The sequence below is a fragment of the Triticum aestivum genome, chromosome 3A, assembly GCF_018294505.1.
Source record: "Triticum aestivum cultivar Chinese Spring chromosome 3A, IWGSC CS RefSeq v2.1, whole genome shotgun sequence".
NCBI classification, from domain to species: domain Eukaryota; kingdom Viridiplantae; phylum Streptophyta; class Magnoliopsida; order Poales; family Poaceae; genus Triticum; species Triticum aestivum.
Genome location: NC_057800.1, coordinates 647,712,726 through 647,727,796, shown reverse-complemented (window position 1 = coordinate 647,727,796; position 15,071 = coordinate 647,712,726). Strand labels below are relative to the sequence as shown.

The 15,071-nt window shown below is 43.0% G+C and overlaps 2 protein-coding genes across 2 annotated transcripts; both read left to right on the top strand.

Annotated features, from left to right (window-relative positions):
• The first annotated feature begins 2,341 nt into the window (after positions 1-2,341).
• Positions 2,342-5,194, top strand: LOC123062902 (noroxomaritidine/norcraugsodine reductase). Its single transcript, XM_044486585.1, has 5 exons — positions 2,342-2,602; positions 2,701-2,908; positions 3,376-3,601; positions 4,146-4,252; positions 4,683-5,194. The coding sequence occupies exons 1-5, from the start codon at positions 2,517-2,519 to the stop codon at positions 4,845-4,847; spliced, it is 792 nt and encodes a 263-aa protein (XP_044342520.1). The 5' UTR covers positions 2,342-2,516; the 3' UTR covers positions 4,848-5,194.
• Positions 5,195-12,778: 7,584 nt separating this feature from the next.
• Positions 12,779-14,846, top strand: LOC123062903 (noroxomaritidine/norcraugsodine reductase). Its single transcript, XM_044486586.1, has 5 exons — positions 12,779-13,062; positions 13,186-13,393; positions 13,556-13,781; positions 14,260-14,366; positions 14,534-14,846. Exons 1-5 carry the CDS (start codon positions 12,977-12,979, stop codon positions 14,696-14,698), a joined length of 792 nt encoding a protein of 263 aa, XP_044342521.1. The 5' UTR covers positions 12,779-12,976; the 3' UTR covers positions 14,699-14,846.
• The last annotated feature ends 225 nt before the right edge of the window (positions 14,847-15,071 follow it).

The window sequence follows — 15,071 nt, the reverse complement described above, 5'->3', positions numbered from 1 at the left end:
TTCTTTTTTGTAAAGCTTTATTATTTAATTTTTTTTATTTCTTCTTTAAGGATAATACCAATGTCACTAATTCATGTTTTTGTAGGAAACTTATTTTTTTGTGAAAAATTCTACTATCATATGTTTATTCTGGCATATTTTAAAAAATCCATTGTTTGCTTTATATTTTTTTCCATTTTCTTTAAAGGTTAATACCAATGGCACTAATTCATTTTTTCATAGAAAACTTCATTGTTTTGATTTTTTTTGTTTTTTTGTTTTCTTTTCTTCTTTAAGGGTAATTCCAATAATCCAATAACATATATAGTGAATATTCCATAATGATATCGATATCAAGCATGCATTAAACTATTAAGTAAAATTACATTAAGCCCGATGACATGATGTAGATATTATATTATTTTCACCATGCGTAGATTGCTTTATCACACCTATCTTTTTATCCTCAGTGGCAACGACACAATAAAAACCTTTATCACTTTCTGCCAATGTGGTAGATTGCTTGATTGAACCCCAACTAACATACACAACTCCCTCTTGAAGATCGTTCATTTAAACATGGCGAGTGCAAAACTAATAAATCACAGAGTATATAAGTCTATAAATTATGCAGCAAATCACTCATATGAATCCATGAATAACATAGATAAATCTGATCATAAAATGATAATTTATCACACCACAAAGAACACATCATAAAGATTACACTAGATATATCAAAATCAATGTAGGACAGCTCATGTGATCATTGTATAGAAAAACAAGGCAGAGATTGTCATCTAGTTGGTAGTGGCAGCAACGTTGATGTAGATGGTTGCCGTGATGAATTCCCCCGCCGACAGAGTGCAGAAAAAACCTCCAGAATGGATCGCAGGCAAGAATTCCGTATTGAGAAAAATGGTACTTCCTTTTTGTAATTTATAGATCGATTAGAGCCTGCAGAATAGAGAAGTTCGATGGCAGAAAAATTCCTCGATAAATATGACATAGGGTTTTGGGCCAATATAAAACCAGGGGCGTCAATAGGTGGTGGAAGGTGCTTATGAGACCCATGCAGCCCTGGCTCGCACCCCTAGCCGCGAGCTAGGGGCACGTGGGGCTCACGGGCATCACCATCCAGCCCTCTGGTGCTTCCTTGTACCTTTTGGACTTAACAATCACCGACATATTTTTTCTGATATTTTTGCTCTCCTGAAAATTGTTTTTCTAAAAAGTTTGAAAGCGACAAAAAACTAAAACTTCATTCGACAATGAATTAATAGGTTAGTCAAAATAATAATAAAAGGTGGTGCCAAACTATACAATATAGTATGATTGTAACAGGAAACAATTTTTTTAATAAATATGCCTAGAACATATCAGCGTCCCTAAGTTTAATGTCTGATCATCTCCAAGCATGTAGATAATAATAAAATAATTTTTGATTTTGAATGTTACCTTAACATGAACATGATCAGTCTAAGGATGCGGCTATTTTGCACCCGGGCTCATATGAGCCCGGGTGTGAACAGTAAAATATATGAGCCCGGGTGTGAACAGTAAAATCATTTGAAATATTACCTCCATTCCAAAATTGTATCTTAGATTTATCTCGATATGGAAGGATCTAACACTAAAACGTGTGGCTGGATACATCCGCATTTAGCCAAATCTAAGACAAGAATTTTGAGACAAATGGAGTTGTAATAAACAAATTCAAAAGGAAAAAGAAAAAACCTTTTTTTTTGTGAAGTTTGGACACTCCAGAAGCTCACGGCAAAAATCCGAAGACGAGTTCACTACTAGTTTAGACAAACAAGGATTTTGGGACAAAGGGAGTAGTAAATAAATTTCAAAAAAAAAAACTTTTTTTGCAAGATGCTCATGTGCATGATGCCGGTGGAAAATTTGATGAAGGTTGAACATTCGAGAAGCTCGTGGGAAAAAAGCGACAAGATGAGTTCACTGCCTGACGCGTACAGAGCTTTTTTGTTTTTGTTTTTGAGACAATCCTGTAGAGAGCTAGTACTTCGCTGCCTGACGATGTGGCCCGGCCCACATATATGACAAGAACGCATTGGTGGCTTAAGTGCAGCTCCAAAATGGAGCGTGATGTGCCCCTCAAAAAAAGAAAATGGAGCGTGATGTGAACGTGATAGGACGACGCGTACACTGTCTGGACTTATCGTGTTATCCTCTGCGTTCTGCGAGGTACTAGGTACCAGTGCCGCAGTGCGTGCCAGTGTGTGGTTGTGGGCCTTGTGGCATGCGTACAGTAGGCAAATACGTACGTACGATTGGACACTCTGCTCTCCTTGTGGAACATGCGTCTCAGCCAGACAGCCACACACAGGGTCTACGTTACGTGTGGGGCGAGTGCACTCTCGCTACGTACGGCCCTAGTCGACTTACGAGGATATCTTCTTGCTACTCCACGACACAAGGTATCAGAACACGCGCACACGCACACGCACCCGCACCCGCACCCGCACCTGAGAGAGAGAGAGAGAGAGAGAGAGAGAGAGAGAGAGAGAGAGATGGCGGCCGGTGGCATGAGCAGGGAGGCGAGGTGGAGCCTGGCCGGCGCGACGGCGCTCGTCACCGGCGGCAGCAAAGGGATCGGGTGCGCAATTCTATATAACCTTCTTACGTACACACATGCTATGTACACGTATACTCATGTGCTTCTGTGGCATCATGGTGTCGATCGATGCAACGCAGCCACGCGATCGTGGAGGAGCTGGCGGGGCACGGGGCGCGGGTACACACGTGCGCCCGGAGCGCGGCGGAGCTGGAGGAGTGCCGCCGCCGGTGGGAGGCCAGGGGCCTCCCGGTCACCGTCTCCGTCTGCGACGTCTCCCTGCGCGCACAGAGGGAGCAGCTCGTGGAGACGGTCAAGCAAGTCTTCGACGCCAAGCTCGACATACTGGTAACTAATAATAACTACATGGACTTGTACTTGGCCCTCTTTCTGAGAGTACTTACAATAGGAGTAACATAGATAGATGGTAAAATCACATATCTCTAGGCAAAATAGATGGAGAATGTGACGAGTAATTAATGAGGGAATATGGGTATGTGATAACATAGTTAGTTATTGCAACATCAAATATAACAAGACAAGATGAGTCTACAACCTAATAAATAAAATATTACATGACACCACACATATGTTACTCCAAGATAGTAATATAGAGTAGTAACATATGCTAATCTTACTACCCATGACTAGTCTAAAATCTCCAGAGTTCGTATGTTCAACCTGATTAAGTTTAGATTGAGATCAGGCCAGCCGTCCAGAGACTGCAATTGGGCTCTAAAATTCCACCCAATCCAAAGAGGTTCATATAGGTTTTACACTTTACGGGGCTGACCATTCCTATTGTACATATTCAGGTGAACAACGCGGCGCAGGCTCTTGCCAAGGCGGCAGTGGAGTGCACATCGGAGGAGTACACGCACCTCATGTCGACCAACCTAGAGCCGTGCTTCCACCTCAGCAAGCTCACGCACCCCTTGCTCCTCGGGGCCTCCATCGCCGGAGGAGGTAGCATCGTCAACATATCCTCCATTGGGGGCACGCTTGGGTTCCCGGGCTACGCACTTTACGGTATCACAAAAGGTAGTATGCGCTATTCCCTCCAGTTTTCCTACTTCTGAAATTCCAGTACTATTATTATCTCGATAAATAGTCAGAGGGATACTTCAAAATTACATCATCCATCCATGTTAAAAATGAAACTTTGAAATGATGACAGTTTAAAAAATAGTGGGTTAATTCGTACTTTAAAGATCATGTCAATGTCCAAAACAGAGGTCATGTTTTCATTTAATATATTTGTAAGGTCCAAAAAATGAATGTTGTATTTCTCGATACAAATTCACATGCATGATTTTAGGTGTTCAATCTCAATATTTCTAGATACCAACAGTCAATTGATTATTTTGAAAATTTGAGTCTTTGCATGCCTCATACGACGATGTTCTTTCGAGACGACCGCACTACAACATTTTAACTATCCAATCTAACTATTTGTGAAAATAAATACTCAAAGAAGCTCTAATTGAAGGTGCTCATCGCCATAACCAGAACTTGATCCAAATTTCAACTTAGGCATAAAACTCACATATGTTTTTTGCCTCTAATTTTACCGCCTGACATGCAGGAGGGATCAACCAGCTCACGCGGAGCCTTGCTACCGAGTGGGCCCAGAACAAAGTTCGAGTGAATTGCGTTGCCCCGGGCGTGACCAAGAGTGGCATGTTAAACAGTGTATGCACCGACCGTGTCTTTTTAAAAGTACATTAAAGAAAATACACAATCAGAACTATTTAACCAAATTAGTTATGAGTTATGACCTTTTTACGTGTATAGTACTACCTCCGTCTAAGTTAATAAGTCATTCGCATAGTTCTAGGTCATCGATTTGAGGAATTGAATATATGTTGTATGTCATGAAAAGTATATCACTAGATTTCTACACGGGCGTAGTTTCTAAATATATATTTTTTGTTACATATAACACATATTTAATTTCTCAAATCGATGATCTAGAACTACGCGACTGACTTATTCATCTAGACGGAGGTAGTACTGGTGATTAGAGACGACGAGTTCGCAGAATCCTACTACACAACTCTTTAGTATCGGTTTTTCTAAGAAACTAATCATTTGGAGAACTGATCATTTGTGTGTGGAACAGGTCGCACCCGACATTTTAGAGAAGGAGTTGGCGAAGGTTCCGATGCGGCGGGTAGGCGAGCCAGAGGACGTGGCTGCAGTGGTGTCATTCCTCTGCATGCCAGCGGCATCCTTCGTCACTGGGCAGGTCATCACCGTCGATGGTGGTCGAACAATTAGTGCCTAGTTAATTAATGGCACCTCACCGATAAAATCGTGTGCATGTTGATCAATTTATAAAGTAGCCGGTGAGTACTACCTCCGTCCCGTTAGCTTGAAAAACGTTCTTATATTATAAGACAAAAAGAGGAGTTAGCAAGGACCTGAGTGTTGTCCACTAGTATAATTATTTTGCTACATTTTTGATTTGTTTTTAGTTTTTATTGTATTTATAAAGTAGATTTGCGTATTTAACTAGCCAAGCAAGCGTGGCCGCACCCATGATGCATGATCTTGGATGTTGGCATTGCCGTTATTGTGCCTTGTGTACTTTTGTTGTACAAGTTATAAAGATGTGTACATTTTGGAACCGAACCGATATAGAGCACCATATAGTGGTGATATTCATCACATAGAGTGAAGCCTCTTAATTATTGATCTTTGGTATAATACATATAATTAATTCTTTTTCCCTAAACTTAAAAGGTAATTAACCATGGCACAATTGAACACAACTATTGGATCTTAACAGGGGTATTCAATTTTGCCCCGGATACGCACCTACATATATATGGTTCACATAACTATTAAACCATAAAGAGGCATATAATCAAGGACAAATCTTTGAATTGTCATGCCCAAAAAAAGAAAAATTCTCCATGGGGAAAGCTTAAACGTTGTAGAAGGGTGAACTATGTTCCTTGCCACAAGACCATCCAATGCATAAAAGCTTCCTATGCCCTTACTGTAGGAGCACCCAGTCGCCCAAAAGATTTAAATTATTACTACCACCATGCTAAAGAATTACGCGCAACGACAGAAATAAAATATCTAATGATTTCGTCTGATTCAAATCCCCCAACCCCAATGCCCAAACCAACAACCGGATCCGGACAAACAGGAGGTCGCGAGCATCCCAGGCCGGCAGGAAAGACCGATGAATGAGGGAGAGGACCGCCATCTTCAAATCAGGTCGATGGGCAAACCCAAGATCGAGCTCCATGCTCTTCGTCATCACGCCACCCGGCGGCCATAAATGGCGCATACCAGCATTCCATGCCAATCCCCATCGTGGGGAAGGAGGCGTGTGCCCCAATATGACCGATCAAGTACCGAACGCACGGCACCTCCGAGTTCTGCACACGTTCAACTCGATGACGTCCCTCGAACTCTGATCCAGCCGAGTGTTGAGGGAGAGTTTCGTCAGCACAACGGCGTGGTGACGATGATGATGTTCTACCGACGCAGGGCTTCGCCTAAACACCGCTACATTATGATCGAGGTGGATTATGGTGGAGGGGGACACCGCACATGGCTAAGAGATCAAGAGATCAATTGTTGTGTCTATGGGGTGCCCCCTGGCCACGTATATAAAGGAGTGGAGGAGGGGAGGGGCCGGCCCTCTCTATGGCACGCCCCTTTCCTAGTAGAACTAGGATCCCTTCGAAGTAGTAGGAGTAGGAGAGAAGGAAAGAGAAGGGAAAAGGAGAAGGAAGGAAGGGGGCGCCCCCCTCCCTAGTCCAATTCGGACCAGCCCATGGGGAGGGGTGCGGCCCCCCTTTGAGGCCTTTCTCTCCTTTCCCGTATGGCCCATTAAGGCCCAATACGAATTCCCGTAACTCCCTGGTATTTCTGAAAATACCCGAATCACTCGGAACCTTTTCGATGTCCGAATATAGTCGTCCAATATATCGATCTTTACGTCTCGACCATTTCGAAACTCCTCGTCATGTCCCCGATCTCATCCGGGACTCCGAACTCCTTTGGTACATCAAAACAAATAAACTCATAATATAACTGTCATCGAACTTTAAGCGTGCGGACCCTACGGGTTCGAGAACTATGTAGACATGACCGAGACACGTCCCCGGTCAATAACCAATAGCGGAACATGGATGCTCATATTGGCTCCTACATATTCTACGAAGATCTGTATGGGTCAAACCGCATAACAACATACGTTGTTCTCTTTGTCATCGGTATGTTACTTGCCCGAGATTCGATCGTCGGTATCTCAATACCTAGTTCAATCTCGTTACAGGGAAGTCTCTTTACCCGTTCCGTAATACATTATCCCGCAACTAACTCATTAGTTGCAAGGCTTATAGTGATGTGCATTACCGAGTGGGCCCAGAGATACCTCTCCGACAATCGGAGTGACAAATCCTAATCTCGAAATACGTCAACCTAACAAGTACCTTCGGAGACACCTGTAGAGCACCTTTATAATCACCCAGTTATGTTGTGACGTTTGGTGGCACACAAAGTGTTTCTCCGGTAAACGGGAGTTGCATAATCTCATAGTCATAGGAACATGTATAAGTCATGAAGAAAGCAATAGTAACATACTAAACGATCGTGTGCTAAGCTAACGGAATGGGTCAAGCCAATCACATCATTCTCCTAATGATGTGATCCCGTTAATAAAATGACAACTCATGTTTATGGTTAGGAAACATAACCATCTTTGATTAACGAGCTAGTCAAGTAGAGGCATACTAGTGACACTCTGTTTGTCTATGTATTCACACATGTATTATGTTTCCGGTTAATACAATTCTAGCATGAATAATAAACATTTATCATGATATAAGGAAATAAATAATAACTTTATTATTGCCTCTAGGGCATATTTCCTTCAGTCTCCCACCTGCACTAGAATCAATAATCTAGTTCACATCGTCATGTGATTTAATACCAATAGTTCACATCACCATGTGATTAACACACATAGTTCATATCGACATGTGACCAACACCCAAAGGGTTTATTAGAGTCAATAATCTAGTTCACATCGCTATGTGATTAACACCCAAAGAGTACTGAGGTGTGATCATATTTTGCTTGTGAGAGCAATTTAGTCAACGGGTCTGCCACATTCAGATCCGTAAGTATTTTGCAAATTTCTATGTCAACAATGCTCTGCACAGAGCTACTCTAGACAATTGCTCCCACTTTTAATATGTATCTAGATTGAGATTCAGAGTCATCTGGATCAGTGTCAAAATTTGCATCGACGTAACCCTTTATGACGAACCTTTTGTCACTTCCATATTCGAGAAACATATCCTTATATCACTAAGGATAATTTTGACCAATGTCCAGTGATCTACTCCTAGATCACTATTGTACTCCTTTGCCAAACTCAGGGCAGGGTATACAATAGGTCTGGTACACAGCATGTCATACTTTATATAACCTATGGCTGAGGCATAGGGAATCACTTTCATTATCTCTCTATCTTCTGCCGTGGTCGGGTTTTGAGTCTTACTCAACTTCACACCTTGTAACACAAGCAAGAACTCTTTCTTTGACTGTTCTATTTTGAACTACTTCAAAATCTTGTCAACGTATGTACTCATTGAAATACTTATCAAGCGTCTTGATCTATCTCTATAGATCTTGATGCTCAATATGTAAGCATCTTCACCGAGGTCTTTTTTGAAAAACTCCTTTCAAACACTCCTTTATGCTTTGCAGAATAATTCTACATTATTTCCGATCAACAATATGTCATTTACATATATTTATCAGAAATGGTGTAGTGCTCCCACTCACTTTCTTGAATAATACAGGCTTCACCGCAAGTCTGTATAAAACTATATGCTTTGATCAACTTATCAAAGCGTATATTCCAACTCCGAGATGCTTGCACCAGTCCATTGATGGATCGCTGGAGCTTGCATATTTTGTTAGCACCTTTAGGATTGACAAAACCTTCTTTAATAAATCCTTTAAGGAATGCAGTTTTGTTTATCCATTTGCTGGATTTCATAAAATGCGGCAATTTGTTAACATGATCCGGACAGACTTAAGCATCGCTACGAGTGAGAAAATCTCATCATAGTCAACACCTTGAACTTTGTCAAAAACCTTTTTCGACAAGTCTAGCTTTGTATGTAGTAACACTACTATCAGCGTCCGTCTTCCTCTTGAAGATCCATTTATTTTCTATGACTTGCCGATCATCGGGCAAGTCAACTAAACTCCACACTTTGTTCTCATACATGGATCCCATCTCAGATTTCATGGCCTCAAGCCATTTCGTGGAATTTGGACTCATCATCGCTTCCTCATAGTTCATAGGTTCGTCATGGTCAATTAACATGACCTCCAGAACAGGATTACCGTACCACTCTGGTGCGGATCTCACTCTGGTTGACCTACGAGGTTCGGTAGTAACTTGATCTGAAGTTACATGATCACCATCATTAGCTTCCTCACTAATTGGTGTAGTAGTCACAGAAACAGATTTCTGTGATGAACTACTTTCCAATAAGGGAGCAGGTACAGTTACCTCATCAAGTTCTACTTTCCTCCCACTCACTTCTTTCGAGAGAAACTCCTTCTCTAGAAAGGATCCATTCTCAGCAACAAATATCTTGCGTTCGGATCTGTGATAGAAGGTGTACCCAACAGTTACTTTTGGGTATCCTATGAAGATGCACTTCTCCACTTGGGTTTGAGCTTATCAAGATGAAACTTTTTCACATAAGCATTGCAACCCCAAACTTTAAGAAACGGCAACTTTGGTTTCTTGCCAAACCACAGTTCATAAGGCGTCGTCTCAACGGATTTCGATGGTGCCATTTTTCATGTGAATGTAGCTGTCTCTAATGCACAACCTCAAAACTGTAGTGGTTAATCGGTAAGAAACATCATAGATTGCACTATATCCAATAATAGTACGGTTATGACGTTCGGATACACCATTATGCTGTGGTGTTCCAGATGGCATGAGTTTGTGAAACTATTCCACATTGTTTTAATTGAAGACCAAACTCGTAACTCAAATATTTGTCTCTGCGATCAGATCGTAGAAACTTTATTTTCTTGTCATGATGATTTTCCACTTCACTCTGAAGTTTTTGAACTTTTCAAATGTTTCAGACTTGTGCTTCATTAAGTAGATATTTGTTGGTGCGGCCACCCTTTGAGGCCTTTCTCTCCTTTCCCGTATGGCCCATTAAGGCCCAATACGAATTCCCGTAACTCCTCGATACTCCTGAAAATACCCGAATCACTCGGAACCTTTCCGATGTCCGAATATAGTTATCCAATATATCGATCTTTACATCTCGACCATTTCGAGACTCCTCGTCATGTCCCCAATCTCATTCGGGACTCCAAACTCCTTCGGTACATCAAAACACATAAACTCATAATATAATCGTCATCGAACTTTAAGCGTGCGGACCCTACGGGTTCGAGAACTATGTAGACATGACCGAGACACGTCTCCGGTCAATAACCAATAGCGGAACCTGGATGCTCATATTGGCTCCTACATATTATACGAAGATCTTTATCGGTCAAACCGCATAACAACATACGTTGTTCCTTTTGTCATCGGTATGTTACTTGCCCGAGATTCGATCGTCGGTATCTCAATACCTAGTTCAATCTCGTTACCGGCAAGTCTCTTTACGCGTTCCGTAATACATTATCCCGCAACTAACTCATTAGTTGTAATGCTTGCAAGGCTTATAGTGATGTGCATTACCGAGTAGGCCCAGAGATACCTCTCCGACAATCGGAGTGACAAATCCTAATCTCGAAATACGCTAACCCAACAAGTACCTTCGGAGACACCTATAGAGCATCTTTATAATCACCCAGTTACGTTGTGACGTTTGGTGGCACACAAAGTGTTTCTCCGGTAAACAGGAGTTGCATAATCTCATAGTCATAGGAACATGTATAAGTCATGAAGAAAGCAATAGCAACATATTAAACGATCGTGTGCTAAGCTAACGGAATGGGTCAAGTCAATCACATCATTCTCCTAATGATGTGATCCCGTTAATCAAATGATAACTCATGTCTATGGTTAGGAAACATAACCATCTTTGATCAATGAGCTAGTCAAGTAGAGGCATACTAGTGACACTCTGTTTGTCTATGTATTCACACATGTATTATGTTTCCGGTTAATATAATTCTAGCATGAATAATAAACATTTATCATGATTTAAGGAAATAAACAATAACTTTATTATTGCCTCTAGGGCATATTTCCTTCAACGGCGCGGGGGCCTAGGGTTTCCCTTGTGTATGACGTGACGTACTACCCAAGATCAAGGTACATAAAAGATTGAATATATCAGGTTAGCATGCAAATAAAGTACATGTTGCTATTATGTGCAAAAGTTGTGTGCCTACTTACTTACATGCCTCAATTTCTACCCATGGAAGACAAGTACAATGATAAACTCATAGAGTAAGCATGTGTTGCACCTTGTATACTTATCTAGAAGGCAAAAGGACAACATCGGCTAGAGCTAATCTTCCATGTAGAAACATCCTTAAGATGATCGTTCAACCCACTCGATGTTGGGGAGGGGGGAGGGGGATAACATACGTGAATAAGGAAACTAATATTAATTCACAACTTAATTTATTGCAGATAGATTTGAATTCTCTTGCGTGATGACGGAGCCGATAGCATTGAGAAACGGTCTAATCCTAGTAGGGCAAGTGTCATGCAACAAGCTTTTGGTACACTCTAACTATATGGATGTTATTGACACGATGGATAACTATGGAGACTCAATCGGTGTCGCTGCTGCAGTTTATGAAGAAGAATCCTTCCTTTTGTAGAGGTTTTGCTATTGTCAAGTTCGATCACTGACCTAGAGAAGCCAATCAAGTTAGCGCAGTTTTTAGCTCGTAATTCTAAGAGTTTTAGTGCTATTCTGTGGCAACAACATGAACCACCTGATGCAATATTCGCACAACTAACAAATGATGCAATTTTTATGCCATTTTGAATAAAGTCGCAACGACGGCTTTTCCTAAAAGGCACGTCAAGAGAGCTTTTTTAAAAAAAAGAGAAAGGCCCACAGCCTCTGCATCTGGACGATGCAAGCTACCATTTTATTAATTATTTTTAAAAGACCTTAAAAAAATACAACAGTAAGTCTGAAGTCACCGTTTAGGCAACATCTGTCGCTACTCGTATCCATTTGATGAAGAGATGTTGATAGTCCGGGCCTAATACGAAACAGACCTCGCAACCAAGCCTAACATCTAAGACCTGAGGCCCCAACTAAGCCATTTGCTGGGTATGGGGAACACACCGGTCCGGCGCGCTCTCAGAGGTCGCCGCCGCCAACTGCCACCACTCCATCTTCAGAGTTGTACTGATGCATCAATCTTGCCCAGTCTAGCTGTCGTCGACGTCACCACGACGCCAGACAACGCCACCTTCCTGCGCTCGTCCATCAACACACGCCCAGCAGCGAGACCCCGCTGCTCCATGCCGCTGAGACCCGCAGTTGTCGACGTGTCAGATGCAGCGCCGCTCCTTCTTCGCGAACACCACCTGCTACCACTGGTCCCATCCCCTCCACTTGTAGATCCTCTGCACTCCCAACAAAGCCTTAGTGCCCCTGACGACATCTCCAGAAACATCACGACGCGAAAAGCGCCGTTGCCGCCAGATCCGTAAAGTATTGAAGTTTTTCATCCGGTCGGGGATCAGGGTGGGTAGATTGGACCCTCAGTTGCGCCTTCATGAAGGAAAGCGGCGCCCATAGATGTCGCCGCCGCCGGGCCGGCCAGACTGGCCAAGGTTTTCCCAGACCCAAAGTACACCATCAGGGCCCACCACCACCGGAGCCTCCAGCCGCAAACCACCGGGACGGAGAACCGCGCAATAATTATCATCTACTCCCTCCGTTTCAAAATAGATGACTCAACTTTAGGGAGTAGATTACAGCGACGCAATGATTCAAACTCCGCCAAAAGCTCCGACAAGTACATGTAACAATAAACTTTGGAGTATATAATTTTGCAAGGATAAGTCATCAGTGGTCAAAGCTGTAATAATGGAATCGACATCCGAAACGGCAGCTATTCTTGAGAAAACGCCAACCGCGTCCGTTTGCATGCATCGTCAATCGCCAATGGCCAATCCATCTCCCATTCACCGTGAACCAGTGATCGGTCTACAAATTGGAGTGTGGCTTGACTGTCTGGAGTAGGCAAATACGACTGGACACTATGATGCTCGGTGCTCGTGGAACATGTGTTTCTGCCACACACTGCCTACGCTACGTGTGAAGCGAGGTAACTCTCCCTACCTACGCCGCGACTCGCCCACTCCACAGCACAGAGTACCAGAACACGCGCACACACGCACAGAGAGAGAGAGAGATGGCGGCCGGTGGCATGAGCAGGGAGGAGAGGTGGAGCCTGGCCGGCGCGACGGCGCTCGTCACCGGCGGCAGCAAAGGGATCGGGTACGTGATCATACTGTAATCTAATCGGCTAGCTTAGGTAGGAAGATGCAATTTACTGCACTATAGTCGTTGATCGACCGATCGATGCATATATTCATGTGCTTATCGATGGGTGGAGAACAGCCACGCGATCGTGGAGGAGCTGGCGGGGCACGGGGCGCGGGTGCACACGTGCTCCCGGAGCGCGGCGGAGCTGGAGGAGTGCCGCCGCCGGTGGGAGGCCAAGGGGCTCCCGGTCACCGTCTCCGTCTGCGACGTCTCCCTGCGCGCCCACAGGGAGCAGCTCGTGGAGACGGCCAAGCAAGTCTTCGACGGCAAGCTCGACATACTGGTAAGTCGTCTTCCTGAAATCTCCAGAGTTTGCCAGTTCAATCTGATGAACTTCGGATTGAGATTGCAAATGGGCTCTAAAATTCCACCCAATCCAAAGAGGTTGGTCTGGACATAAAGGGCTAAGTGTTTTCGCTGGATCATTCCTACTGTATATATGCAGGTGAACAACGCGGCGCAGATTCTAGCCAAGCCGGGCGTGGAGTGGACATCGGAGGAGTACTCGCACCTCATGGCAACCAACCTAGAGTCGTGCTTCCACCTGAGCCAGCTCGCGCACCCCTTGCTCCTCGGGGCCTCCATCGCTGGAGGAGGGAGCATTGTCAACATATCCTCCCTTGGGGGCACACTTGGGTTCCCGGGCCTCGCAATTTACAGTATGACAAAAGGTAACTCCCTCCGGTCTTCCTGTTTTGAAATTTGAGTATTATTATAGCGCCCATTTTAAAACTGAAACTTTCAAATAATGACGGTTTCAGAAAATAGTGATTTAATTTGTACTTTAAAGATCAGGTAAATGTCTGAAACAACAACCATGCTTTCATTTCTATGTTTGTAGAGTCCAAAAAATTGAATGGTGTACTTTCCGATGCAAATTCACACACATGATTTTAGGTGTTCAATCCAATCTCAATATTTCTAGATATCGATAGTCAAGTTACTATTTTGAAAATTTGAATCTTTCCTTGTCTCAAGCGACAATGTTTTTTCGAGACGAAATCGCACTATAACTTTTTAGCTATCCAATCTAACTACTTGTATAAAAACTCAAAGAAGCTCTAACTGAAGGTATTCATAACCACGACTCGATCCAACTTTCAAGTGAGGCATAAGACTGACATCTCTTTTTTGTCTCTAATATACCAGGAGGAATTAACCAGCTTACAAGGAGCCTTGCTACCGAATGGGCCCAAAACAAGATCCGAGTGAATTGCGTCGCCCCGGGCGCGACCAAGAGTGACATGTTAAACAGTGTAGGCACCTACCGAGTCTTCATTAAAATTACATTCAAAAAATACACAAACAAAACCATTTAGCCTAATTAGTTATGACTTTTTACGTATATAGTAGGATTCTCTTATACTGTCATTTTTCAAAGAAACAAATCATTTGGAGAACTGATCATTTGTGCGTGGAACAGCTTCCACCGGAAATTAAAGAGACCGAGTTGGCGAGGACTCCGATGCGGCGGGCAGGCGAGCCAGAGGAGGTGGCTGCAGTGGTCTCGTTCCTCTGCATGCCGGCGGCATCTTTCGTCACCGGCCAAGTCATCGCTGTCGATGGTGGTCGAACAATTAGTGCGTAGTTAATTATTAAGAGGGCCTCATCGATTAAACTCTTCTGCATGCAGATTCAGTGATAAAGTAGCACCTGAGTGTTGTCCCCTAGTACAATTATTTTGCTACATTGTTGTTAGTTTTTAATGTATTTCTAAAGTAGATTTGTCTATTTTACTCCCTCCTTTCCGGTTTATAAGGCTCAATTCAAAAATCTCACCAACCAAGGTAGATGATGAGTGGTGGAATATTTTTTGTAGTTTGAAAAACACTCAACTAATGCTCTTGTTTTCCTCAAAAAATTATGTTTACGAATGCATTAATTGCAATGCATGCATGCATAAAGTGCATGCATTGGTCAGTTTTATCTTAATACTTGCATACAATGATTTAATGCACCTT